General features: G+C 41.5%; 1 protein-coding gene across 3 annotated transcripts; it reads right to left on the bottom strand.

The window, feature by feature from the left end:
* arhgef3 (Rho guanine nucleotide exchange factor (GEF) 3) lies at positions 1-27,655 on the bottom strand. 3 transcript variants are annotated; one of them, XM_087178738.1, is made up of 13 exons: positions 27,445-27,654; positions 20,154-20,218; positions 18,291-18,926; positions 16,074-16,136; positions 8,119-8,226; positions 7,507-7,767; positions 7,233-7,295; positions 7,020-7,116; positions 6,183-6,259; positions 5,812-6,069; positions 5,269-5,439; positions 4,311-4,500; positions 1-3,830 (listed from the first exon to the last, which is right to left on the bottom strand). In XM_087178738.1, the coding sequence occupies exons 3-13, from the start codon at positions 18,321-18,323 to the stop codon at positions 3,058-3,060; spliced, it is 2,094 nt and encodes a 697-aa protein (XP_087034864.1). In that variant the 5' UTR covers positions 18,324-18,926; positions 20,154-20,218; positions 27,445-27,654; the 3' UTR covers positions 1-3,057. The 3 variants fall into 3 exon arrangements, with proteins under 3 accessions (XP_087034864.1, XP_023279997.1, XP_023279998.1); XM_023424229.2 differs by lacking the exon at positions 18,291-18,926 and having other exon boundaries at positions 27,445-27,655; XM_023424230.2 differs by lacking the exons at positions 16,074-16,136; positions 18,291-18,926; positions 20,154-20,218; positions 27,445-27,654 and adding an exon at positions 10,662-11,060.
* Between the last annotated feature and the right edge of the window lie 233 nt (positions 27,656-27,888).

The following is a 27,888-nucleotide window of genomic DNA, read 5'->3' as shown; positions in this document are numbered from 1 at the left end:
TTCTTTTTAAAACAGTTTATTGATGCTTTGGTCTTGTGACAATCCACACATTAGTGCACAAGTATTGTCTGTGTATCTTTAGTCCTCTCTGAGATGTGTAAATAACCTGCTTTTAAAAGTTTGGTAGTTGTCTGGTAACTTAACCACTGTGGTAAACTTCATCCACCCTCATCACCATCACAACTATCCTGACAGTGGTCATTTATAATATCAAACTGATTGTCCAGACATTGTAAGTCATATTTCATGTGTTATGTGTAAGGACATATATAACAAACAGACATGCTTGGCTTTGTTCCTACATTCATATACAGACAGACTTCATATACATTCTTTACATACAGTACATACACAACAGGCTCCTCCCTCAGGACTCTGATTGACACCAAGCTGCAGCAGCTTCGTAGTAACAGCAGCTGTTTCAGTTTTATAGAAGTTTGTGGTAGGGATCGATGGTCAATACGGAAAATCCACTAAAGATTCAATTAATGTATTTGGAATACTTTAAGTCGACTACGTGCTACAATTACATTCATTCACAAGGAAAGGTTATACTGTGCCGATAGCTTAAGGTTTTGCTTTAAGAGTATTTCTAGGGTCTACGCTTGCAAAATATTCATTTCCAACATTTTTTTTTTTTTTTTCAGCAGTGTTCCTGCATAACTTCCTTGCCTTTTAAACACTGCATTAATTAATTTTTGGCCTCTACATCGGGAAACATCAAACAACTGACAGATACACAGCCAACACCAGCTCACTTGATCATGCTGCTATCACTAACAGACGACTGATAAACTTGCATGTATCAGCACACACAGCAATACGATCATCCCACTGGAGTCCCGTTTGTGTCCATCTGTTGCCTGTCTGTCATTTGGTGCTGGTCAGGTAGTTTACAGTGAGTGTGTGGAAAAACGCCGCCTGCTGCAGCTGGAAACACAAAAACTGAACTATGAAAAAATTAGCTGTAAAACAAATCTAGGAACTAAAAGAGGCTAAAAAGGTCAGTGGGTCCAAAATCCTAAACACTTACACTCTTTCACATCAATATAATATCAAAAATATTTAATGCATGTTTGAGGCATTAGGCAATTAAAGCTCTTTTACAGAAACATCATGGTCGTGGTTTGATAAAATAGTCACGGTCAGAGATGGGACTTAATGCTGTGTAAAGGGCAAAAGCCTATACAACCTACAACACCCTTACTTCACTCCCCCCTACACTGAAATTCACTGAGCATCGCTATCACACGTACTGTAATCATTGCAACCTGGACCTGCATCACTTTTCACTTAAAATGTATTTTCTGCTGGAGAGCACCTACACATGAACATTATTCATAGGAGAACATTCACATTTACAAATGGTTGCAAATTTAGACTCATAGATCAGCTAATAATGAGTAACTTGTTACTTTGATGTGCCATGAGAACTGGCTCTGTCTTCTCCAGTGTTTCCAGACATTACAAGTGATTATAAGACATGATGAACAGAGTTTTAGAAACAGAACAAGAAATTTGGAATAATCTTTCATCTGATTAACTGATGGAAATAAAAATCCCTATAATTGGAGATACAAGTTTGATTATTTGTAATTATTCTTTGAAAGCTATGGAAGGTAAGCGTTCCTTACCACGACTAATGCCGCTCTTTTTCTGCCTCTTTGTATTTGCCAAATCTCTACAACAGAGATGGTAAGTTAGCGTTTAGTGGTAGTTAGCTACACACGATTCATTATAATTCACTCATAGTGTTTTAAATGCAAAAAGCTGTTGAGTTGAATATGACTTTTGTGATCGGCTTTACCTTTTGCATGTATTAGCTGAGGATGATGCTGACATCAGCAGATCTATGGTAGAGGTTTTTCTGAAAATATTAGTGTTGAATTAGCACATAGCAGAAGTTTATATGGGGTGTGTCTTTTCTGCTCGTTACTTTAAAAACTATTGGCAGTGTTTCTTTAAAGGTGCCCAGTGGAGTCTTTATGTAAACAAACAAGTTATCTTGTTTCTCACCTAAACACCTTCTGGTTATTATTGAGGTCTAACAAATGTGTTGAATACATTTCTTTCCTCTTCCTGGGCATTGTTACTGTCACTAGCTATTAGTGCCAACAGCTTGAAACCATTAGTGTGAAGGTGTATTGCATAATAGGTGAGCACCTGCATATACATGTACATCTTTGTGTGCATGTTAGTATAGGGCTCCTGTTCTTAATGCCAGTAGTGACACAAACTCCACTGGGAAACTTTAACAGTCCAAATGCAAAAGTGAAGACTATAGGCAGCAACACAGAGTTTGTCCAAAAGCTGGTCTAGTGCAAAATATAAGTAAGTGAGCAAATGTTAACTATGAAGAAATAAATTCAGGATAAAGTAAACTAGAATAAAACAAGCCAGGAAATAGTTTCACTCTTGCACCCTCTAATCTGGTGAAGTGTAACATGGTGTGTGGGATGTGGGATACAGCAGTAGTCACGGTAACATGAGTAAAGCTCAAGCTCCGAAAAATAGTGTTGGGCTGTGAGGTGACTTTTGGCATTGTGGCCGCAGTTGGAACTGCAGGTCATGTGACAGCCACTGGCCCACAAATAATTTGCCCCATACAAATACATCATTTCAAAAGGCAGTAAAACCATAAATACATTTTGCTGAGCATCACAAAACTCCAAAATGTGGAAGTTGCAGAGGAAAGCCTGAGGAAGCCCGAAAAACGTTTTTTTTGCAGTATGTTCATGCTGAATAACTTTCATTGGAATGAATGGGGCACCATTGGTGTCCAGTTCTCTTAATAGCATCCATGCCGTTAGTACAGCTACATGGGGCCAGTGTTCCAGAGTGTAGGGGTGATGGTTGTTGTGGCATTCTAGAACGCAGTGGTTACCGTGGTTACCAGCAGTCAGGATACAGCAGTTACAGTGTTCTAGAACACACTGTTTAATGTTTCTTAACAAGTTCAAGTGATTGTTGTAAGTGACATCTTCATCATCATCATCATCATCATTCCTTCTTTGATTGGATGCAGTGTCAGTCCTTTTTTTTTGTTTGGTCCTAGTATCAGCACCTAAGGGACAGATCCTCGCCCTCCAGTAAGTCAACATCATTAGTGTCCATGCAGCCCTCCTCCTCCTTAGCGCCTCTCCACCCCCCCTCTATCACCTCCTCCTCTTGAGTGGGAGAAGCAGGGGAGAGGGGGGAGGTCGGAACATCGTTACCACCTCTGCTGAGAGTCTCTCTTTCTACTCCTCCTCCTCCTCCTCCTCCTTCTCCATCCATCTTCCAGCCTGCTCCGGCTCCCAGCTCTGCCCCCATCTCGTCACAGAGACCCTGCCCTGTCTCCATCTCCCCCGTCTCTGTCCCACTGATTGTCGCCCTCGTCTGACTGTCCATCCCTGTTTCTCCATGTAATTCAAAACCTGTCCCACCATCCACAGCCAAACCTGTCTCCATCTCCCTACCTGGCATTGTCTCCTGAGTCAAACCCACCTCAGCCTCTTTACCTGAACTTAGATCTTGACCTCCACTCAGACCCTCCTGTCCTTCCAAACACAGCCCTGTCTCCATCTCCCCCCACATCCCTTTCTCATCTTCAATCCCTGAATCACTTCGCGAACTCAGTGCTGTCCCATCAAGTGTCCCTTTCTGTCCACCCAGCTCTTTCTCCAGACACGGTCCTGTCAGCGTTGGCAGGTCTCCAGTCAGTGCTGCGGCTTCCTTGGCTTGTCTGATGCAGTTTATCCATTGTTGTTTGTTGAAGGCGTCGCTGGCCTGGAAGAAGTGGCTCTGCAGCTGACCTCCGCTACGGTGCGAAACCCGGAAGAAGTTCTTTGCTGTGAGGAGGAGAGAGGCGGCTGCTTTTAAATTTGTATGTTGTATTCTATCAAACTGAATCTGTACTCCATTTTTGTTATATTATATATATATAAAGAAGGTTAATATAAGCTATAGCCTGACTGATACTGTATTTTTGATACCCATATTAATATTTGAGTTTAAAAAATGAGATAGAGATACATCAGCTGAATATTATTTTCTACATAAACATATAGAGTAAACACACATCTTTAATAATCATTCTTTAAATCTGGTTATTAAAAAGAATTTGACCACGATATGTACTGTGGATAAGTGGAACATTTTATAGTGTAAAAATAAACTATATACTGAAGACACGATTTCTTAATGACATCAAACAAATCTTGGGCGTTCGTTTTTTTTAAATCTCTACTTATAAAATCTGCATATGAATTATTTGATGAATATGAATATTTATGAAGTACTAAGTAGAAGTACTAAGTAGAAGGACTAACTGCGCTCGTTGTTGCTGAAGGCCCCTCTGATGGACCCGCCCACTCTCATCTCTCCATCTGATAGGTCCTCCAGTTCCAGCTGCCGGATGGGTATTGGCTGGCGGCAGAGCTGATAGCTGACTGGCTGGTCGTTCAGCGAGACCGACCTGGTGATGACCAGGACGTCCTGGAACAGAAAGACATGGAGCTTCTGGAGAGAGAGAGAGAGAGAAAGAGAGAAAGAGGTGAATTTTTCTTCACCTGGTGATCAGCTGTTTTTGTTCACGCACAACAGATAAAATATTTGGATCCTGTTTACCAGTGATCAAAGTAGAAATTATTTAAACAATCATAACTTTTTTTTAAAATTTGGTTATTTACTGTATATATAATTGTATCAATATCTTATATTTACATCTAATATATTAGAAATGATATATTATATGTTTATTTATAAGAACCTACCATCACATTACAAAGCATTAAAAGATAGAACATAAGGGAGATACGATATTTCATAACTCATCTCATCTGATCTTATCCTCTTGCTTTTCTCATTTCTTCACATTAACTCAGTAAAATAAATATGAAACATGACAGAGAAGACAAATTGTGGAATGAGTTCATCATAAACTCAATATTTAATCTTTAGTTGTCGACTTCTGCTCCAGTTTCCCTCAATTTGCAAATTAATCCACTTTATATTTGACTTGCAACTCAATGATTTGAATCAGATGTTGATCTGTGAATATTTCCGTCTTGCTCTTTACATCCTTCTCTAATCCTCTGATGCATGTTAGGTGGGTGGCAGGTGGGTGACATCGAAACACAATTAACTGTGTTTTTACACAGGATACAAACCACCATGTTTGATTAAGGGTCTTTCTAACAGAAGGAATGTGTCACATACAGAAGGGAGAGAGTAGAACATGTATGGATAAAAGAGGAGGGGTGTATATAAATGTTGAAATCTACTGACGAGTCCTCGGTTGTTCTTCAGTTCTCCGTGGCAGCTGAGGGTCCTGGACTGGTCGATGAGTTCGTCCCTCTGTCCGTCCTCCATGTACAACAGACGGTCTTTGTAGTACTGACACTCTGACTCCCCCGTCCGCCTGTTGATGTCGGCCACCACACTCTGAACCATCAGCATCTGTGGAGCAAACGGACAAAATCTAACTAACCGAATCTGTTTCTGCTGAAAAACTTCAAATGAAAATGTTGAATTGGACAGAAGGCCGGCTGGTGCATAGGACCAAAGTACCTCAAATGAAAAAAAGACATTACAACATATACAACTTATCTTTATCCAGATTGATCTGCTGATTTTGTTTTTTTTATGTAAATAATAAAGGAATTCAACTCTCAAATTTTCAGGGTTACTTGTGGCTTTTCTATTTTTTCTGACTTTTATTTTCAACTTTGACGACTCATTTTATTTTCTACTGCTTCAGTCCGATACTGGACTGCACCAGAGGTGTAGGGTAAAGGTGTACAGTATCTTCTTAACAGCGGTTTTCCTCACCGCCTCGTCCAGGTGCTGCCGGTCCGGGTGGTCGTTGGGTGTGTGCTTCAGGATCTCCCTGAGCAGCAGTGGGTATTTCACCAGTCGGCTGCGGGGAATGTCCAGGAAGTTCCACAGGTCCAACTTCCTGCTGAAGGGCGACTGGAGACAGCGCTGCAAGAAGTCCTGGACCCGCCGGTCCTGCTTCTTCTGGTCCAACAAGGCCTTGGCCTTCACCTGGTTACTGCAGTACGGGGTGTAGGAGGACAGACAGGGCAGCTGCAGGGACACAAAGACAGAGACACGGTTACTACAGAGTGCAGGAGACGAGGAGATCTGAATCATGCAGACACTCAGTACGTTTGAATATGTGAAGAAAAGCACTCACTCACCCAGTCAGTCAGGATGTGTCCCACATGCTCTGTTGACCCGTCAGGTTTTCTGGCGTCTCTGAGGCGACTCAGCAGGTCTGAGGAAAGACAGATGAAAACATGTACAGAGGTCAGGACTCAGGACACGTCGAACAACACACATGGGCAACACAAAGTTTTTAGCTTCGTTCAGAAACAGCTGCACTGCAGGAGCCTGGATACCTGAGTCAATACCAAAACAAGTTCCCCTTTTTTTTTTCCTTTTTCTTTTTTAAATTTTTATTTACATTAGAAACTTATGAATTATTAATCTGACCAGATATTTGATGCCAACTGATGGTACTCAACAGTTTTTGAGACCAACCCTGATCAACTCAGAGTTTTTGTCAGCCTCACCTTTTTACATGAGATTTCATCTTTCAGTCTGTCTTTAGTGAAACATGCACACGTCCCATCCCAATCAATGCTTTTTGTTAACATGAATGTTTGCCTGACAAAGAACATTCACTTCTACACGTTCACCATCTAGTGGCAACTAGAGGAACTGCGGCTCTCTCCCTCATCAGACCTGGAACACGTAGCACTGCCGGCTTCTATCTGTGAGGGCTGTGAGTCATCCAGATGTTTTTACCTTGATTCTCTTCATGGATTTACTCAGAAGGAGAGAGAGAGACTTTCTCTTCATAAGAGGTGCTTAATCAGACATGAGACCACAATGTTGAACTGCCATCAGATAAATGTGAAGAGATGCATGTCCTAAAGGGGCTTTACACTCCTCAGGTCTGGACCTGGAGGCTGCTGTCTGTTTGAAACGTTAAAGCCTGTTCTTCTGTGACCTTATGAGAGGCTCAGTCCTACCTTCATGCAGGGGTATCAGCGAGTCCAGAGTACCAAAGATCTGGTTGAGTTCCTGCTCAGTCATGATTGACAGCTTCAGCATCGGGTCATGGTAGGCCTGCAGCACACAAGCAAACACACACATATGAGAATACCCAGAAAACACCAGTACTGTAGAATAAATGTAAGTCCCTCAGAGACGTCCTTCAAGAAAAAATAAAGGTTTCTGTTTACCTTCTTAGCCAACTTGAGATCCTCCACCAAGTCTTGCTCGCCCTGAGCCAACTCAAATATCGCCTGCAGGGAGAGAGAGTGAGTGTGAGTAGATCTTAGTCTTGGTTTTCTGTAAGTCTTAAGAGGTTTTGACAACGTTGAAAGAAAATAGAATTTCCTTCTGTAATGTTTGTTTGTTGAAAAATATCTAAAGGAAGTCAGATAATAAATTATTACAAGTTAAAACACAAAGTAAAATCCAAACAATCACAAGAGATGTTATTGGGTTTCTCACCTCTTGTCGTTTTATCTCTTTTGGACTCAGAGGTTGTGTCGCCCCGAGTCGGACGTCAAACGTCTCGCTCCAAAGCTTGCTGTCCCGGCGCTTGGCGGCTGGGGCTGTTGCCATGGAACCCCGTGTCGCTGTCATGGAGGAGGAAGGGTTGGAGACAGTCGCTGAGATAACACGCGTCTTCATCGTCGAAGAGGAGGGAGGAGGAGGAGGAGGAGGAGCGACTCTCTCCGTCCGACTCTCATAACGAAAACTGATGGAGCGCTGCGGAGATGGAGACGAGGTGAAACCAGATTCTTTTAAAACGCAGAAGTGTCAGCATTCATTTTTATTTTTCACTGCTTGTCGTGATAGATAGGTTCAGCATCTGGAGCCAGTGGACTCAGTAATGAAACAATTTGAATTTTCTACCACTCTGGCCAGAATCGTTACCATAGCAACCGCAGCCGAGGCAGATGAGGGATGTAGTAGTTATATATAAATCTATGGGATTATAATGTCCCATAGTCTTGTGTTTCTATGTTTAGTAATATTGATGATGTGAGTAAAAGCATGGTGAGATGGTGGAGAACATGTGGACAGGTGGAAGCTGATCTGATCTGATCGGTGGTTCACCTGCAGCGTCTGACCGATCCTCTTCAGCGGTGCGGTCTTGACGGGCGGCAGCAGGCTGGCCAGAGACGTCACCCTGGATGCAGGTTTACTGCGCTTGGTGCTGGGCTCCTGTAGGAGAAAAGATTTTAATTACATTTACATTATGATCCAAAAACAATAGTCGTTTGATCCGTGTGTGGCTTTCAGAAACACAAGAGCTGAAGTCCAGACCAAGAGTCCACGTCCTGCTCAGATGACCTTCACACAGACCTCCAGGCAACAGCGCCAAGGAGGATAACATCTAAATAATATTTCATTTTGTATATTCTAGGAATTTATGAACAAACTTTATTGAAGCCTTTATGCAAAGCCTTGAACACTTCAGGCGTCTCCAGAGGTCCCATCAAAAGAGACACTGGTGCAGACAGTAAAGAGACAGACGTCAAGACCTCTACGTTAAAAAGTCCAAACACTGTGCAAATACAGGATTCATTTCTGGTTCATCTTCACTATACAACTATAAAACTAAACTCCAACTACAACTGAACTGAAAATTATGTGAAATGGCGATTGTCTTCCAAGTTATTTAAGGACGTCCCACTTTAGATTTCAGTCCATGAGGAAGTTTATGGTCTGTGGTAAATGTCTTCAGTGTCACCACAATCAGTGACCTGAGAATTCATCCAAAACAAAACCTCGACCAACAGCATGGCTTTAAAGGAAACAGATATTATAAAACGTCACAGTCCCTATAAACACTGGACTAATTGATTAGTTGATAAGAAAAGTTTGGGCAAGAACTTCAGTCCAGTCAGTCTCAACACTGACGTCTAGTCTGAGGTTTTTAAATAGTTTGTAGACGTTCTTGCAGTTTGCGGGAAAGCTGACTCTGTTTTGTTGATATACTGCATGTTCAACAATAGTGTGATTCAAAGTCTTCCCGTCTCTGCCAAACTTTCTCACACACAGACACACACACACACACACACACTCACACACACACACACACTCACACACACACACACACACACACACGCAGATATCAGGTCCAATATCAGGGTCTGTCTCTCTGTGTGAAAAATCCACCAGGCTGCTTGTCCTGGATACAGACTCAATAAATATCAAAATAAATCAATGTGTGTGTGTGTGTGTGTGTGTGTGTGTGTGTGTGTGTGTGTGTGTGTGTGTGTGTTTGTTTATCTAGTGTCTGCCCTGCGGCCCACAGTCAGCTGACCTACTGGAGTACAGGAACCGTCAAACTTTTTTTCCATCAGTGCTTACAGTCAGGAATCAGTCGACCAAAAATAACAAGCTCTGACGGACAGGTTTCATTTCTGTTTGTCGTGGTCGCTCGATGGAGTCAAAGGAGTTTATCTTTCTGCAAATCTGACAACAGCTTTTCCAGTTTCCAACTAAAACATTAGAGTTTTGTCTAATCTCTTGGAGGAGACTGATCATCTAAAGCTATGACTCAGTATGTGTCAAGTTGCAGATGAAGGTCTAATGAGTCTCTAAAATACAAAACGTACACACCAGTTAAACTCTAATTAAAGTCTGTATGTTTTCTCTCATTTAGCTGATGATCATTTAAAGATTTAAAGATATAACTGTTGTTTTAAAAGACGGTGGCGTTCAGTGAGGATGATACATAATCTGTTTATTTGCTCTACACTTGAGAAGTTTCCATCGGACATGTCGTAGTGGGTTTCTGTGTGTGACGGCACTTCAGTTGATTCGATCTGACAAACATCAGTTCAGTGCAGTTGATCAACAGTAGACTGGTTATCTAATATCAGCAGGTTTACAGCAGGTTGCCTGCTGTTACAGGGTGTTAACAGCCCTGACCGGAGGCGGCCCATAAACACTGAAACCAAGCTGAAGCAATTAGCTGATAAATAAATTAGCTTTAGTATCAATCAGTTATTCAGTTGGCTGTAGTCAGTGTTGTAGTCAGTTCACTAAACTTGAGTCCAGGTCGAGTCTCAGTCGTCAAGTGTTTGAGTCCGAGTCCCGACCCCCACCCAGAGTCCGAGTCCGAGTCCCGTCCCCCACCCAGAGTCCGAGTCCGAGTCCCGTCCCCCACCCAGAGTCCGAGTCCGAGTCATCAAGGTTGAGTCAAATGACAATTGAAAGAGTGTGTGACACAATAGCCACACAAATGCACTCACAAGCACGTGTACACACACACACCTTCGAAGTGAACAGTGTTTCTGGTTTGAATAATAATAATTCAAACTTTATTAAGTTACAGTGTTAATAAAACTATCAATATATTTTACTATTTACTATTATTACAGCCTATCACAAAAAAACAACAAAACAAGTCAGAGTCCTCGTCTCCCATGTGCGAGTCCAAAGACCAGTTCACAAGTCAAGAGAGGAGTCCAGAAAATCAGGACTGGAGGCGGACTCGAGTCCGAGTATTAAATTTGATAAAATGACATTAAATCAGACGAGATTAGACTAATAAATTGTAATTAGTTACAATATCAGGGCATTTTACCAGTTCACCAAACTAAACTAAAATAACTGATTTTAATCCGGCTGCATTTCCTCTGTCTTACCTCAACCTGTTTTCCCATGTTGCTGTTCCCTTTGCTGAACTCCAGAGAGCATCCAGACTTAAACTGCTGGACCAGCAGGCAGAGGGGGTTCTGCCCCGCCACCATACTGCTCACACCAAAGCCCAGCACAGGATCTGGACCACTTCCAGAACCAAGAGAGAAATAGTTTTAAAACTGGTAGAGTGTCCAGGAAGAGATTGGTGCTGGTAGAGCATCCAGGTGTGAATGTTCAGAAGAGGTTGATAAGGAGTCTGGAAATAGTCTGATACAAAGATTTACAATCCAGTAGAGAGTTTAGAAGGAGTCTGGTTTTGTTACGAGCGTCCAGTAAGAGTCTGGAAACGACAGAGCGTCCAATGAGTGTCTAGAAAAATTGTAAGGTGTCAAAACAGAGTGTGATACTTACAGAGCAAGTATAGCACCAGTAAAGAGTACAGAAGCTGAGTGGTCCAAATGGGATTTAGTGCTTGTGGGAAATATCAGCAACACTAATAAAGAATCCACAAGGAATTCCAAGAGTCCAGAGAAAGCCAGGTTCTGGTTCTGTGTTCAGGACGCAGCTGGTATTGATAGACGGTCCAGAAAGAATCCAATAACTTAATTGTCCACAAATGATTTGCTACCAGCAAGTTTCCAGAAATGTCTGACTGAGCGTCAAACAAGTCTTCATTACTTTGCCAGTATCCAAACAGCTCATCCCAGAACCCAGACAGAACTTGGTGCCAGTAGAGTTTCTGGCAACAATCTGGTTCTTCACAAGCATCCAGAAAACGTTTGGTATCAGTTTTGTCCCAGAAGTTAAGTCCGATCAAACAAAGGATCAATACCAGCGAAGATTCTGGATCAAGCAAAGTTTCCTGAGAACCCGTCTCTGGTAGTGTCCTGAAAACGCTCGGTGCTGTCAGAGGACCGACAGGAGCAGAACATCTGGATCCAGCTCAGTACCAGCAGCGCCGCAAAGAGCTGAGCTTTCAGACGCGCTTTCTGGCTCTCAGTGATGATCGCGCCCCTCCTGACTCTCCCTCTGTTTTAAAACTCACAGCTTGCTCATGCTCTCTCTGTCTCCCTCTCTCTCTCTCTCTCTCTCTCTCTCTCTCTGACTCACTAATTCACTGGCTCACTCATCCACTCACTCATTTTACTTCCTTCCTCTCTTTCTCCTTTCCCCCACCCCCACCCACCTCTCTGAGCTTTTGCAAAAACAATAAGATTTATATAAGGTTTACATTTTTCTTGTTGTTACCATAATCCCATGAAAGGACCCGAAAACAACAACGAGTTGATCCTTTTAATGAGCGTCGCACTTGTGTCCAAAGCCTGATATATCTTATTCCTCTCTGCCGTGCAGCTCCACTGTTGTATGAAAATATTATAAACACATGCACTGGGAGACATGCTGCTCATCACCATGAACGCTCAGTTTATTTTACACACAAAGTCCTGCTGCTGGAAATACTCTCTGGAGCAAAAAATGTGTACTAATCCGCCACTGAAAATAGTCCCCAACAAATGCACTATTTCCTCCTGTTTGAATAAATTTGCTAAAAACATCAGGTGTTTTAGGAAATTACTGAGCCTTTTAAAAAAAATATTAACAATACCTTTTTACAGCCATTTTTTTTTTAATATTTACTAATGGGCTTTGGGTTTAGTGCCAGTGACAAGAAGTCAGCAGGTCGGGCCAAATGTACTCTGGTCCAGCTGCTGTTAGGTTTAACTACCATAATGCATCATAATTAAACCTCATCAAAGGGTTTAAAAGCAAAACTAATTAAATGAGCAAAGTAGCAACAAAAGGAAATCTCAGATACAAAGTACAAAGTTACACCATACACAGTTTCATGACCCTTCCTGCTACTGGAGCTGATACTGGGGCTGCTGGTGGTGCTGGGACTTCACTGCTCAGTTCATCATCAATCAATGTCAATCTGAGCTGTAATTATCAAAGAGAGAGGGAGAGAGAGGAGCCTGCGGGCGGGCAGCGCTATGTCCTGGTTTTCCAGTAGTTTTCAAGTCAGTTACTGTGTTACTGAGCGCCCATGTTTTAGTTATAGAGCTAACTAACAATTATTTCCATTATTCATTAATCTGTGGATTCTTCAAAATGTCCATGAGTGGTGAAAATCATAATTAGTAAATCATAATTTACTAAGGCCTAAGGGGATGATATCAGATGTCTAGATTTGCCAACAATCCAAATTACAAAGATATTCAGTTTATGATCTCATAAGACAAACTGAAGCAGCAAGTCAAATGATTAATCAATTATCAAAATAATTGCAGATTAATAAAAATAAAATGAAGATTTGCTGCTTTTCTCTGTTTTTCATCTTTGTAAACTCCATATTTTTGGGATTCAGATTGATGGTTGGACAACAGAAGACATATGAAGGCGACATGTTGGGCTCGGTGAAATTATAACATTGATAATGAAAATAATAATTAGTTGGTGGCCGTTTAAAAAATAGCCAAAATAAATAAAGAGAGACACAAACAGTATGTCCTGGATCAGATGTAGTAACAAGGAAACAGAACAAGCTGATCTTTACGTTATTTTTAGAAACGTTTCCATGGTTTTTCTTTGAAAGCTGTGAGTCACATCATCATCATCGCTGACCTCTGACATGACATGAAACACACCTAATGTCTTGCTGACAATAGCAGCCCCTCTGATTCAGCTCCATTGTCTGTAAATAGGACATTGGGTCATGGACGCCCAGAGACGACCACAGTCAAACAGACTCAAGCCTCTCATCTGGACTGTAACTCACGGACTTATTGTCTTATAAAATATGAATAGAAATTGCTAAATGCTTAAATTTCTGAGAACTGGTAACAAACCTTCAGACAATCGAAACCTACAAAGACGAGACATAATCAAAAGGGACACTCTTCCTTTACCAACACAAAATTTGTGCATCTTTCTGCACTGTTTTGTATTTCGTATCACTCTATAGGCGTCAAAGAGTATTGATGGCAAAACTACGGTGGCCCGGAAAGCTCAATGCACTGCAGCTTAAAATACACACAACTGAACTAACAAAACATCTTCATCAATTTGACAACACATGCGCAGCATTCAGAAAAAATCCTGAAAACGAGAAAGAACAAATATAGACATGAACTACAGATACTGAAAACACAACCAAATACAGAAAACAAAAATGGAAATGGGCTTCCATAAAATCTTTTACTTATATTACTTTAAAAACCTTAAAACTATCTAAGAAAATAAACCTGCCTGCTTTTATTCTGAAGGCCAGACAGCTATAACAGAAGTCTCTTTGTTTCCAAAAGAAAAAGTCGTCTTTGCTGTTGCCAAATAAAAGTGTCTTCTCACACAGTTTTCTAATCTTGGTTCACTAAACAAAATCAATAACTGTTAATCAACCATGTGACCCCGAGGCGCTCAGCAGATTTTAATTAACCAGTGAAAAAAATCAATAACCATTCTAGTTCCAAACACAAACCTACACTGTATAAGTGACATGTTGAAACGACAGCTGGTCTCCTCTGATCATTTGATTTACCTGTAGAGCAGCAATGACCGGTCGACTGATCGATTAGTCAAATATCAATCAGCAACTATTTTGATAATCCACCGATTTTTCATTCATTTCATTTTCAAAAAATGCCAAACAATGTTCAGCGTCTCCATCGTGAGGATTTGTTGCTTTTCTGTAAACTGAATAACCTTGATGATGTCACCTATGACAAAATGTGATTTATACATGAAACTATTCTGCAAATTAATCAATAATGAAAATAATTCTCTACTTACACCATTTATAATTATCTGTATTTCAATAAAATATTACTGTATAATTACTGTATATATTCATGATCCTGAACTTTTTATTTTACTAGTAAGTTAAACTGTCATGTGGAATATCTGAGTATCTGAGTATCAGTAAATCTTTTTATACTGTAATTATATGTTTTAATATTTTACAAACAGTGGTGAAAGAAATACTCTGATTTTTTTAACTTAGATTTTATTTACATAAAAATACAAAAGTACTCATTATGCAGAATGGCACATTTCAGAATAATAGATATCTCATTATTGGATTAAAATTATTGATGTATTAATTTGTTCATCAGTGTCATGTTGCAGCTGGTAAAGTTGGGGTTGATTTTATTGCTGGGTATCATTTATTTGTTAATTATATTTTGTATATTTTGTAAGTGACTAAAGTTGTCAAGTAAATGTAAAGGAGTAAAAGTAAAAATATTTCCCTGTATATAAAGTATAAAATGAAACTACTATTAGAAATACCTCAAAACTGTACTTCGGGAAAGCACCTGAGTAAATATTAGTTACTGCCAAAAAATGAATTAACCTTTCATCTGATTTAATTCATCTCCACTCCAGACAGAGATAGTGTTGCTCCAGAACTGAATATTTTCATATAAAATATGAAGCTCTGTCATAACGTTTGACCCTTAAATCTGATAAAGTGGTCTCCAGGTCCTGGATTTTCAGTAAAAGCACAATGCGACTGTATGTGACTCACTGAGCCAGAGGGAGTAACAGTAGAGAAACAATAGAGTGTAATTTATTCCTGGTTCAGTATCTGCCAACGCTGGTTTGTAACGGCACAAAGCTGCCGGTGTGTTTGGGTCTATTTGTCACACTGGAGTGTATTGAACAGGGTGGACATCCTGTGTTAGACTGAGCCGAGAGGGAAACGCCCGGGAAGGAACGGGCTGCTGGCAGAGGGCTAAAAACAGACAGGGGGTCCAACATGAGGGCCGAGGCCCCCGAGGGTCCGCAATAATCAACAGTCAGAGCTGAACGGAGTACAAGCACTCTGCTTTATGCTTTTCCTACATTTCAGTTTCCATTTTCAGTCATTATTATTATTATTATTATTATTATTATTATTGTTATTGCTAAGTAGCTAGCATTAGCATTAACAGCTGTTTATTTATCAGTCTGGAAGAAACGAAAGAAAGAAACAAGAGCTGTCTCCAGGCGTGGAAAGAAAATAAACTCTTATCTATGTATCAGTCCTTCTCTTCTACTGAAGTTAGCATGCTAACCAGCTACCAAGTCACTGTAGTGTCCAGTCTGCCCTGAATCACAGTGACAACATCTGGCCCCACACAGACAAATAAACACCTGTGCTCAAAACCACCTCTGTGCCACTGAACTTCTCCTTCTGTTAAGTCAATGGAATGACCACAAAGAGACTCAAAACACGTACAAAGACACTGAACACTGAAGTTACTCCCCTTTTTCTTTTTCTTTACAGTTTTACAAACACTGCAACCATAGAATCAGGAAGTATTAATCCTTGTCAAAGTAAAAGCTTTTCTGAGACATTTCAGCACAAGTTTGTGTAAACTCAAGCTGACACCACAGGCTGAGACACAACAGACATGTTAGTTTGCAGGAGCTGAACTCACGTTGATGTCCAGACTGCAGAGACTGAGGGAGTCTGCATCTCTGCTTGCCTGCTTCCTCTTCTTCTGCAACACAAAAAGACACACAGCAAACACGATGTTAGAGGTAGAACAGGAAACGTGAAGTGATGCTTTTGATTTCACAGTGAATCAAATGACTCAAATATAACGGATGATGAAGCTCCAAACCTGCAGCTCAGGCAGCTTTTAGCTCAGTGCTTGTTACAGATTGGTCAGTTTGCACAGTTCATTTCCATCTACGACCAGACTGGGCTGCAATTAATGATTATTCTTATATCATATCAATTAATCTGCTAAATATTTTGGAAAATTCTCGAGTAAAGTATAAGTACCTAAAAGTTGTATTTCAGTCCAGTACATGAGTAAACGTACTCACTAATCATAAGATCATGATGGTTTGTTGGTTTTCAGTAAATGGTCCCACATTCCTCACAGATTTTGTCTGGGCCAGGCTCAACCTCTGTGGTAACCATGGCAACCACTATTTATGTGGCGGGAAGCTGCACAGGTGCATGAGAATGAACAAAACAGTTCCCGTGCGCCGCCGTGACGACAACAACAGGAAGAAATCACACAAACACCTGATGAACCAGGTCAATGAGGACAAAGGGCTGGGAGAGGAGGAGGGGAGGAGGAGGAGAGGAGGAGGAAGAGGGGAGGAGAGGAGGAGGAGAGGAGAGGAGGAGGGGAGGAGGAGAGGAAGAGAGGAGAGGAGAGGAGAGGAGAGGAGGGGAGGAGGAGGAGAGGAGAGGAGAGGAGGAGGGGAGGAGGAGAGAGGGAAAAAGGAAAAAAGGAAGGAGGGGGGAGAGAGGAAAGGTGAGGGAAAAGGAGGGAAGAGAGAAAGGGGATTTAGTAAGAGGAGGAGTGGTTCAAAGATATGAAGGTGGGAAAGAAGGAGAGGAGAGAAGAGGAGGAAGATGAGAGAGGAGGAGAGGAGAAAAGAGGAGGAAGATGAGAGAGGAAGAGAGGAGAAAAGAGGACATGAATAGGAGGAGGAGGAGGAGGAGGAGGAAGAGAGGAGGATGTGCGGCCAGTGTAGCGGAGTGTAACAATAGCAGGAAGTCTGCTGTTTGTTCAGTATTGTGTTGAGACTTTGTTGTTGTCCGGATGTTATATAACCTGGCAGACTTTACCTTTAACTCCCTGTTGCTATGGAAACCAGCGAGGAGGAGGAGGAGGAGGAGCAGTCTGCTCCTCCTGACCATATTAGGTCCATCCTCTAAAAATCACAATTACCTATTCCTACCTAAGTTTGTTGATAAATCTCCTCTGGACGCGCGACACAGACAACGATCTTACAGAAATTCATTCTTAAACGAATCTGCAGCGACTAGTTCAGGTCTAAACACAGTGTCACGCCTCCTCGTCCCTCTGCATGCTCCTACTCAAAAAGTGGATTGTGTTTTGAAAAGAAAGTTTGGAAGATCCCCACTGACTTGACTAACCCTTGTCCCGTAAAAACGATGTTTATATCCAACTAATTTGCATTTGGAAATTCGGTCAAGCACTTCTGAAAAACTATTGGACGGATTCCCATTGAACATTTTGTACAGATGGGTCATGGTTCTCATGGTTCTCCTAAAACCACAAACTAACTACTAAGAAAGCAAATAAGATTATTTACCAAACTGAAAATATTCTTTTAAAACTTCCAAATGCATTTTTTGCACACAACAACCCTAAAACTAACCCTAACCCAAAACGGATTTTATCCTCTCATCACTTTAAGAAGGAATCTCGTTGCACATATGAGCACATACGTGTGTGTGAGGATGTAAACTTTAATATATTAAATATCTGAATAATATAACACAGTGTACCTAAAAGATCATTGACAGTTTTTGTTGATTTTTGTTGTATTTTTTGGTTTGTTTTTTTGTTTTTGTTTAACGTCCCATTTGCTCTTGACCTCTTGACCTTTACATAACCTGGCTTACCTGTGTACCTGTGTACCTGACACATCGCACGCAGATGGAGCAGAGTGAACAGTTATTGAACAGTGTAATTGATCAGAGTCTGTGATGAGCCTCCGTGTGAAGACGTCCACATGCAGTAAAGTGTAACCCAGTAATCTGTGGGTCTCTGAGAGAGATACTGGAGATAAATCTGACTCTGGGCTCATCTACGTAAACCTGCGGCTCATTATCACTGACAGAAACGGTGGGAGACACTGGAAATGACACACGGACTCAAACTCACCCGATAGTAAACAAACAGACAGCAGCCCATCATCAGGACCTGATCTGCTTCTCAAACACAGCTGGAGCGTTTCAGTTGACTCTCTCTGCAAACATCTGCTGCTCCTCTTCCCCCAGGTCGCCCTGTTTTAAACCCCACAGTCACATCAGCTCTCCTTTCTTTTTCTCCTCCTCACGTGCAAGTCGGCATCTGCAGTCACTTCGTAATTCTCCTCCTTTTGTTGCCTGATTTCTCTCTCCTCCTCTGAATCACCTCCTTCACAGTCACATTGCTATTTTTCTCTTTCTCCGTCCGTCTTGTTTCCTTTTCTTGTCTCTCCTTCCTCCAGTTTCTCTCCTCCAGTGCTACTCCGAGAGCTGCTTCTTCTTCTCCTCCTCAGTCAGACTTTTAGAAGCTCCTTTCTCTCCTCTCTCTTTTCTCACTTCTTCTGTCCGCTGCCTTCCTCCCTTCTCCACCTCATCAGGTCACAGTCTGAGTGGCTCTACAGACCCTCAGGAACAGGAACCCTTCACAATGTGTGTGTGTGTGTGTGTGTGTGTGTGTGTGTGTGTGTGTGTGTGTGTGTGTCCAGTCAGTTCCCATTGGACAAACAGGAAGTGACGGTCGTTGGGGGAAACAGGCGTCTATAATTAGGAGCTACAGGAGACACGGAGACACCAGCGATAGAGACACTGACACACAAAGAACATGAGCGCTGGTTTATAAAAATCAAAAGTTTGTTCTTTTCTTGCAGTGAGTCACAGTTTTAGTCATTAATGGTTTGAGTTTCACTAGCAGCCCTAACGATGGCGATGTGGTTCACTCAGTCCACCGCTTTGATCCAGACTCACATATCTTATATATACACCTCTGTTCAAAAGCTTTAGATTTTTATTTATCAATTAACTTCATGCAAAGTGCAGTAAAACAAAAAAACCTAAATCCTGCTGCAGGACTCCTTGTTCTTCTTGTCTCTGGAGACCAGGACCAATCAGACGCCTCCTGAATCTAAATATCAAGTGCCTATAACTTTTGCACATTATTGTAGATGTGAAACATAATATTTCCTACATTTTAATTTACATTGCATTTATGTTTTATCAAAGAATGAACTATTGGTTAATGCTCTTTTCCATAATAATGGTAATATGATAAAAAACATGATGTAAACCTTTTACTTTCTGTTAATATTGAAATATTATTTTTGACTGATGTTTATTTCTCGCATTTTAAGAGAATATTAACTGTATTCAAAATTATAGATTCAATTATATTTTAACCCAAAAAGATACCGGTGGGCGTCGGCTGTTTTCTCAGCCCTGAGCAGGGACTGCAGGTATTCAGCGAGCAGTCCGCCACTTTGGTTCAGACTGAAATATCTCAAAAACTATTGGGTGGATTGTCCTGAGATTTTATGCAGATATTTAAGAGTCCCTGAGGATGAATCCCTCTAGAAATAGTTACAGCACATCTCATACAACTCCCACTAAAACCACGAAGCAAATAGGCTTCTTCCCCAAAATGAAAATATTCTTTTAACAACACAGAAACATAATCACTTCTGGTTTGTTAAAGGAATATGTACTTTCACTTATTTGTTGCCTTATCTGTTTCTTACTACATTACAAGTTATCTGTCATTGAGGAAACTACAGTAAATGTGAATAAAAACTGGTGACACATATTTGTAAATCAGATTCTGCTTTTTTTCTCTTGGTGTGTGATATTAGATCCATGAACTCTGAGGTGTGAGCGGAGGCTGTTCACCTCCATCTCCTCCTTTGTTATTTGGGATTATGGCGTCACGTTGTTGTGCATTCTGCCGTAATAGAGCTGCACAGTTGTGAATAACATGAATCAGTTTACATGGGAGATTTGTTCTTACCCCTCTGAGGGACCAGCCGTCAGGAGAGAAGAGAGAGGGAGGAAGTTTTCTTCTGCAGCTTCGACCTGATGGAAGGACACGGAGAAGGGATGAAGGGAGAAAAGAGGGAAGGAAGAAGGGACAAATGAAGGGAGGGAGAAGAGGAAAAGATGGAAGGAAGGAGGGAAGGAAGTAAAACAGTAGCAGAGAGGAGAAGGAAAGAGGATTAATCGATAAATAATAGCTGAAATAATCAGAAATCAATCAATAATGAAAATAATCGCTTGTTACAGCTAGTACGCCTGAAGAGATCACAGCCAGTGTGAACAGGAGCAATGATTTCAACCACCAGTGATGCTTCATTGTACACATGAGAATGAAAATAGACTCGAGAAGGTCTAAACCACTGATTTAAATCTTCAATCTAAGAGAAGAATTGATACGCAGCCTGAGAGACTGGACTCTGGGCAAAAAGCCCATTTCTTCTATTTCTCTCCAGTGGCCAAACAGACGAGTTCGGTGCTTGTACATTGTTGTTGTTGTTGTCTTTCAGTTGCTCCCATGAGGGGCGGCCACAGCGGATCACCATCTGCACATTTGATTTGGTTTTATGCCGGATGCTCTTCCTGACGCAGCCTGTGTTGATCAGGAAGGGGAGTCTGGGGAGTCCGGGATTGAACCACCAAACCAGGGATCAGCAGCCAAGCTGCTCTCCCACCTGAGCCCCCCTTCACTGAAAGGGTATTGTAGCTTAGGTTTGAGTTTGACCACAGCTCCTCCTTGTGGTTCCCGTCAGTCAGTACATGTAGATCATAAACGTATCTGAAGACCCGTGTGCAGGTGTACTGAGGAGAACTGGAGCTGTTTTAAAGGCGTTTTAATAACCATTAAACAACCAGCTCTGGTTCTGATTCACTGTAACTCCAGACCACCACGTGCTGCAGTTCAGAATGTGTGGAAACTAGTTTCAACCAGGCAGAGACGTCCAATTAGATAAAAGTGATGCACAGTCGTAACTTCTGCTTCTTCCACGAGCACAAACGTAAACCTGCGTCTAAAACATCAGGACTTGAAGGGATCTCTGTGCACTGTGTCTTGTATGAAATAAATATGATCAAAGTATCTCTTTACTTTACTTTACTTTACTGCAGAGAGTGAAGCAGACAGAGAGGAAACAGAAAGTCAAAGAGGTCAGCAGCCTCGCTTACTCCCAACACATTAGTCCTGTTCTGTTTCCTGCCCTGTGTCACCTCACCTGAGAGAGGAAACACACACACACATACACACACACACACACACACACACACACACACACACACACACGCACCAAACAACCTCTGCAGCTCAACCTCTACTCTCACTTCTTCGCTACAAAGAACACTGTAACATGATCTGAATCTCTGTGATTGGATGATTCTTACAGCAAGGCCCTCTGGGACTCGTAGTCCCAGTAAAAGTTGTTCTGGACAGAGTCTTGTTCCTTCTTTGTTTTCTTTTAATCACTGATCAGATTTTTTTTTCAGCTCACTGACTCATTGTGTTTAACGATGATTCAACCATCACAGGAACCTTTGACGCCTCGTATAACAACGCCCAGAAGGTGACGTCACCTCCCTCCACGGCCTCCACCAGGCTCTGAGGCACAAACCCTGCTGAACCTCTGCACTGTGTCTCAGGCAGGACAAGCTTTTGCACGGACAAATTCAGACCGATGATTTGACAGCAAGTGCATTTGATGAGATTTGCATGAAAAAACACCCTTTCTACCCTCCATTACCGTGCACCAATAACATACCACATACAGTATATACTGTACAGTGAACTAAATGTCAACAACATACTCTAACAGGAGATGATAAAATATGAGCTCGGCTACATCTCAATCAAACTGCAACTTTTAAAGGCCAATAAACTTCACAAATAAACTTGAGAATGTTTTTGTTTTTTTTCCAAGGATTTAATAATTACTTCTGTTTTCCTCAGTGTTCGAGAAGTTGTTTCACCACCATCCACCACATGCTCTAATTTGTTGCAGCTGTGAGCGGCTCTTCCACTTCAGAGGCAGAGGAAACATCGCACAGAGGGAAGAATGGATTCCACTAAATATCAGCAAATTTGTCGACGCAAAATGTCCTGCAGTGAGTCAAGAGAGTGAAACGGAGAAGAACCTGTTTTTTTCTACAACAGGACAATGATCAAAAGCAGATCTCAAAATCCACCATCAACCCCTGACCTGAACATCACTGAAACTCTGTGCGACGATCTTTAACACGCCGTGTGCGGGACAGCCTGACAGGATCTCAGCACCTGAAGTGATTGGTTGAAAATATCTAAATTCAGAATAAAAAAGACTCTTAGCTGCTACAAAATGTGTTTCCAAGCTTTTGGTATTTCCCAAAGAAGAGTTACTAATATCGACTTAACCGGGTGCCCAAACCTTTGCAAACAACTGTCCATGTAATGAGCATAAACCACCTCCGCTGCACCATCTCTCCCACCTTGATGCAAGTGGGTTTGGGTGGAGCCGGGGAAACGGTACAAATGCTCGAGGAAAATTACGTAACATGTGCGTTTCTTACTGCTGAACTTGCACTGGCAGGAAAACAGAGCCCCAGCAGTAAAAGAACAACTTGTTTTCTGGTGATCCGTCCGGGCAGGATTGTGCAGCATTGTTGGATCATTTGAGAGACACACACAGGACACAACACAGCTCAGTGTGTAGTGATGCACTCGCAGCGACTCTGTTGTCACCAGATGTTAAAGAGACAAGTGCTTTATCAACAATCCTGAAACTTCCAAACAGACACTTGTTCTTCATTTCAGTCTGACCAAAGCTTTGTAGTCTGTGTGTGTGTGTGTGTGTGTGTGTGTGTGTGTGTGTGTGTGTGTGTACATTACAAGTGTTTAAATATGTGTGTGACTCATTCATTCCTAGGACTTGCAGTGCTTTTTCCAATAGCACAAATCAACACACCCTCGACGTGCACAAACACGCACACACACACACACAAACACACACTCACACACACACACACACACACACACAGAGACACACACACACAGAGACACACACACACACACACACACACACACACACACACACACTTTTCTCCCTCCTAGTCTTTCTTTCATTTTCCTTGTTGAATCTTTTACCCCCCATCTGTTTTTAATCTCTCTCTCTCTCTCTCTCTCTCTCTCTCTCTCTCTCTCTCTCTCTCTCTCTCTCCCTCTCTCTCTCTGTCAGTAAACATTCAGTCTTCAGATGTAAACAGGGTGTCCTGTGTTCAGAAAGAAGCTGAGAAGCTCTTGTGAAGAGCCTCTCTTTAGTAAAACTAACACAGTGTTTCACAGACTCTGGTTTGTTTTATATGTTGTTGATTGTTTTGATAGTTTTGAGTCGGTTGAAGTCGGGTGTGTGTGTGTGTGTGTTTGTGTTTGTTTGTGTGTGTGTGTGTGTGTGTGTGTGTGTGTGTGTGTGTCCGAGGCCTGAGATATTCCTCTGGGCCAAAGAGCTCCACTGTTGTTACCAACTATTAAAATCACATCACTGAGCTGCACTGTCGCCCTGGCTGACATGTTCCTTCGTTACAATGAACACACACTGTAGTTTACTTTGACTTAGTCCCACACACACTGTCCTGCTGCTGTTAATACTCACTTATGTCAATTGTGGATTAATCCGCCACTGAAAATAGTCTCCAACAAAAGCACTATTTCCTCCTCCTTGAGTAACATTTGCTAAAAACTGTGGTGATCAGCTGTTTTGGGAAGTTACTGCGGCTTTTTAAACTGGTGGGCTAAAGGCTGAGAGCCACAGACAGGGAAGGGAAATCGGAGGAACAAATACATTGGTTTGGTGTTTAATTGGGATTCTTCTGATAATAAGTAAAAAGAAAAATAGAATAACATCAGTCTTATCATTAAAATGGTCAGAAGAATGGAGAGTTTGAGCTTCATCTCTATTGAAGACAGCTTGGGTGGAGAATTTAAGCTTAATAATTTGTGATAATGAGATAATGATTTCTCTGGGACTCAGATTCAAACTGTAAAACACCAACGAAGCAAATTGAATTTACTGCTGCACAGATGTAAATGTGACTTTCAGGGCGTCCTGAGATAAACACTGTCTCATCTTCCAGGCAGGTGGGATGATGTCATTTCCCGCTGAGGAAAAAGTCGATATGATGTGAGAACATTGTTCAGGAAACAGCAGAGGAAACGCTGCTCTGCTGAAGCTAGACGAGCTTCTTTCACACACCATCTGATCTCAGGTCAGACCGACAAACCTCCAGTCAGTCCTGAACCTGCTCCACCAAAGTTTCCATCTTTCTCTGGCTCCATAAACATATATGTTTTTTCTTTTTATGTGATTGCTGTTAATTTGCTGAACTTTTTGATTCATTTTGTGTGGTTCTTATTGCCACTTATTTTCTTTGTGTTTCGCTAAATCGTACTGATCACAACTGTTAATCATCACACACACACACACACACACACACACACACACACACACACACACACGTACAACCACCTCGTGGAACCAGCAGGGCAGCATACTGCCGACAGAAACATGACGATTAGTGTCAGAACAAAGCAGCAGAACAAACACCTGAACAAAATCTTCATTGTCCCTCAACAGCAGCAGAACCACATTCCTCCAACACTGACTGCTTCAAGTCACCTCACTGCTCCTCAGCTGTTAATACGACTGTTTGGTAGCATTCACATAAGAGTTTGCGTTTTCCATATTTATATGACAGTAGCAAATTAAATTTTACTCTAAATAAAACATATAACTTTATAATAAAATCAGACTTTCTATAAAAAAAAACAAAAACAAATACACGTCTATTTGACGTGTTGTACTCTCTCCTTCCTCTAGACACAAAGAAAGCATTTGACATCGTGGAGTGGATGTATTTATTTGCAGTTTTAAATAAATTTTGACTTTGTACCAAGTTTTATCACGTGGATAAATTATTATACTTTTGCCCTCCTGCTTAAATCCTCTCCAACTCTCAACAGTCAAAACCTTTCAGCCTCAAACGGGGAACTCATCAAGGACGCCCTGTAAGCCCGCTACTTCTTGATCTGACCACGGAGACATTAGCATCTACGCTCCGTAGCTGCGAGGATATTTCAGGGATTTGGAGGAAGGGAGCTGAACATAAAGTGTCCCTCTATGCAGACGATCTTTTGCTTTCCATATCAAGCCCGGATACTTCTGTGTCCACCGTGCTGTTATTACTCATCCATTTAGGCCGATTTAAAGATCCTTTAATCAATAACCTACCAAATACACATTCTTTCTACCTGCAAACCAGGCGCTTTCTCCACTCTCAGATACCACATTACCCTGCGTTTCTTAGTTTACACCCATCACATGAAGGTTTAATATAAGTTGTCTGGTGTAAGACATGCTCTTCTTGACAAAATTAAAGCTGGGAGCAGAATCTAAACCTTTCGCTGTCGGACGTGATACAGGATTTGATCTTCATGCAGATTATATCAACATCCCTCTGTGTCTTTCACTGTTACAGTTTACAGCCGTGTGCAAATCAAAACTATCTCGTGTTTAGCCAGACGTGAATCCCTGCTGCGTAGAGGAGGTGAAGCTTTCATTATCCACATGTTCTGGACGTGTCCTACCCTGGAAAAATACCAGAGGGACGTTTTCCAAACCTCATCCCTAGTCCTCAATTTTGACTTACAGTAGAACCCGACTCTCTGGTCGCCTTCTTTGGCACCACTGGAGAGGATGACTCCAATCAAGTGACGCACTTTGTTCTTCGCCTCTCTTTTGGCCAGACATTCAGTATTACTAAGATGCCATTATGTCCCATCTGAACCTGGAAAAAGATCCGCTACTCAGTTTGTAACTCAAACAAAAAGGTTTGGGACGTTTCCTGAATCACTGTCAGACTCTTCAGTCAAACTAACCTGAACTCTTTTTGTCTTTCTGTTGATTTCTGTCAGCAATACAGTCTGTAGAAGTTTATCCATTTCTAAACATCCTTTCTTTTATTTATTTATTCATTTTTCCTTCCATTCTTCTCTAAATACAAAATCTGACTCCCAGCACATTTCTGTATTAATACAGGGACAAAGTGTCTTTTCATACATGAAATTCTGGCTTGTAGATGGGACTGGTGTGGGTGAGGGATGGTGTGGATAAGAGTTCTTTATTATGGATCTGCCACATAACATTGACAAAGCTGTTGTGCACTCTACAGATCTGTGCATATTACATAAACAAGTTTTGTAATTTTATGTAAAAGTGAGAGATTGGCTGTTGCTGATTTGTTAAAGATTCATAAACATTACTAATAATTGTCATGTTTCCGCTGTCTGGGAGTTGTTAGCAGTTTTACCAAAAACAGATTTCCCCTCTAAACTTCGTCCATGGTTTCATTTAAATAACAGAGAAAAAAAAACTCTCCAATGTTTCACAAAGAGCAGCAAAGACTGGAGAAAGGTTGGAAGAATTATTACAAATCAGAACTGTGTCATCTCACGACCCCACAGATTTATCTGGTGACCCTTGGGAGGAGCCTGACCCCTAGGTTGGGAACCACTGGACTGAACTATCTAACTGTACATACAGTATTTAAACCAGCTACAGCAACAGCAGCTACAGCAGTAAAATGCTGATTACATGTTGACGCGTCAGCATTAACAATGTCGTTAATTACCACAAGCCACAAGGTCCAATCTTCTACAGTACTTCAGATCAATTTAACTGATAATACTTCAGTACTTGTACTAAAGTACAGGAGTTTTTACATTGTTGTTTTGGTATTTTTACTTAAGTAAAGGACCTGAGCACTTCCTCCAGCTGTGCTAGAAACAGTAGTGTCAGTAAACTTTCAGCTAAAAAACAAATAAACATCTTTCAACACTGACCTGCTATGATGGCAAACTGTTTACAGAGGACTGTGTGTGTGTGTGTGTGTGTGTGTGTGTGTGTGCGTGTGTGTGTGTATTTGCAGACTATATCAGTCACTCTCAGGCAAACTTGTGACTCACTGGGCTGCAATAAAACCTCTTTTCTTTCTTTCTCTCTGTCTCTCCCTTCAGGCTTCAGGGTCTCTCGACCACAGATCATTCATAGTGACCAAACTTAATCTTCTCCACAGATTTTATAATGTTAACAGACAGACAGACAGACAGACCAGCAGTGGAGGAGTTAACTCCCTGTCTGTCTCTTCACATTCCTCTTCTCCTACATTACCAGAAAACGCCCATTTATCTTATTTTTTCTTTGAGTTTACCAAAACCTTGAGAGAACCATTCTCACGGTGCAGCTTCTCACCTTGAACCCCGCTGACATCCATCACCTGCCGGCATCAGACTGCAGCTCCTCCCAACGATCCAGCTCAGACCCACAGTCAGCTGATTTTAAAACACTTGTTGTTAGTCAGTCTGTCGTCTCTGCTCCGCCGAGCAACGACTGACTTCTCTGCTTCTGCAACAAGTTAAAGTCAAACTTCAGTCCGAAGATTCAGCCGAGCAATAAACTGAGTCGCTGAGATTCACTAAATCCGCCTCTCAACAGTCAAGCGACCACTCACCTCTTTTCCGGTGGTACCTTCAAAATAAAAGTTCATGAAACACACAGAATAACTGCAAAGAAGGTCCACAAAGAGAAGGAAAACAACACATAAGACAGAATATGTTGCACAAAAAGATGCAACTGCCAAGATCTGCAAAACCACCAACAACTACCATAAAGTCACATATCTCTTTCAGTCTGGGT

Source organism: Seriola lalandi, unplaced genomic scaffold, assembly GCF_002814215.2.
Source record: "Seriola lalandi dorsalis isolate HSWRI2012SDOR001 ecotype SW California unplaced genomic scaffold, Sedor1 jcf7180002054722, whole genome shotgun sequence".
NCBI lineage: Eukaryota > Metazoa > Chordata > Actinopteri > Carangiformes > Carangidae > Seriola > Seriola lalandi.
Note: the sequence above shows the minus strand (reverse complement) of the source record. Positions and strands in the feature narration are given on the sequence as shown.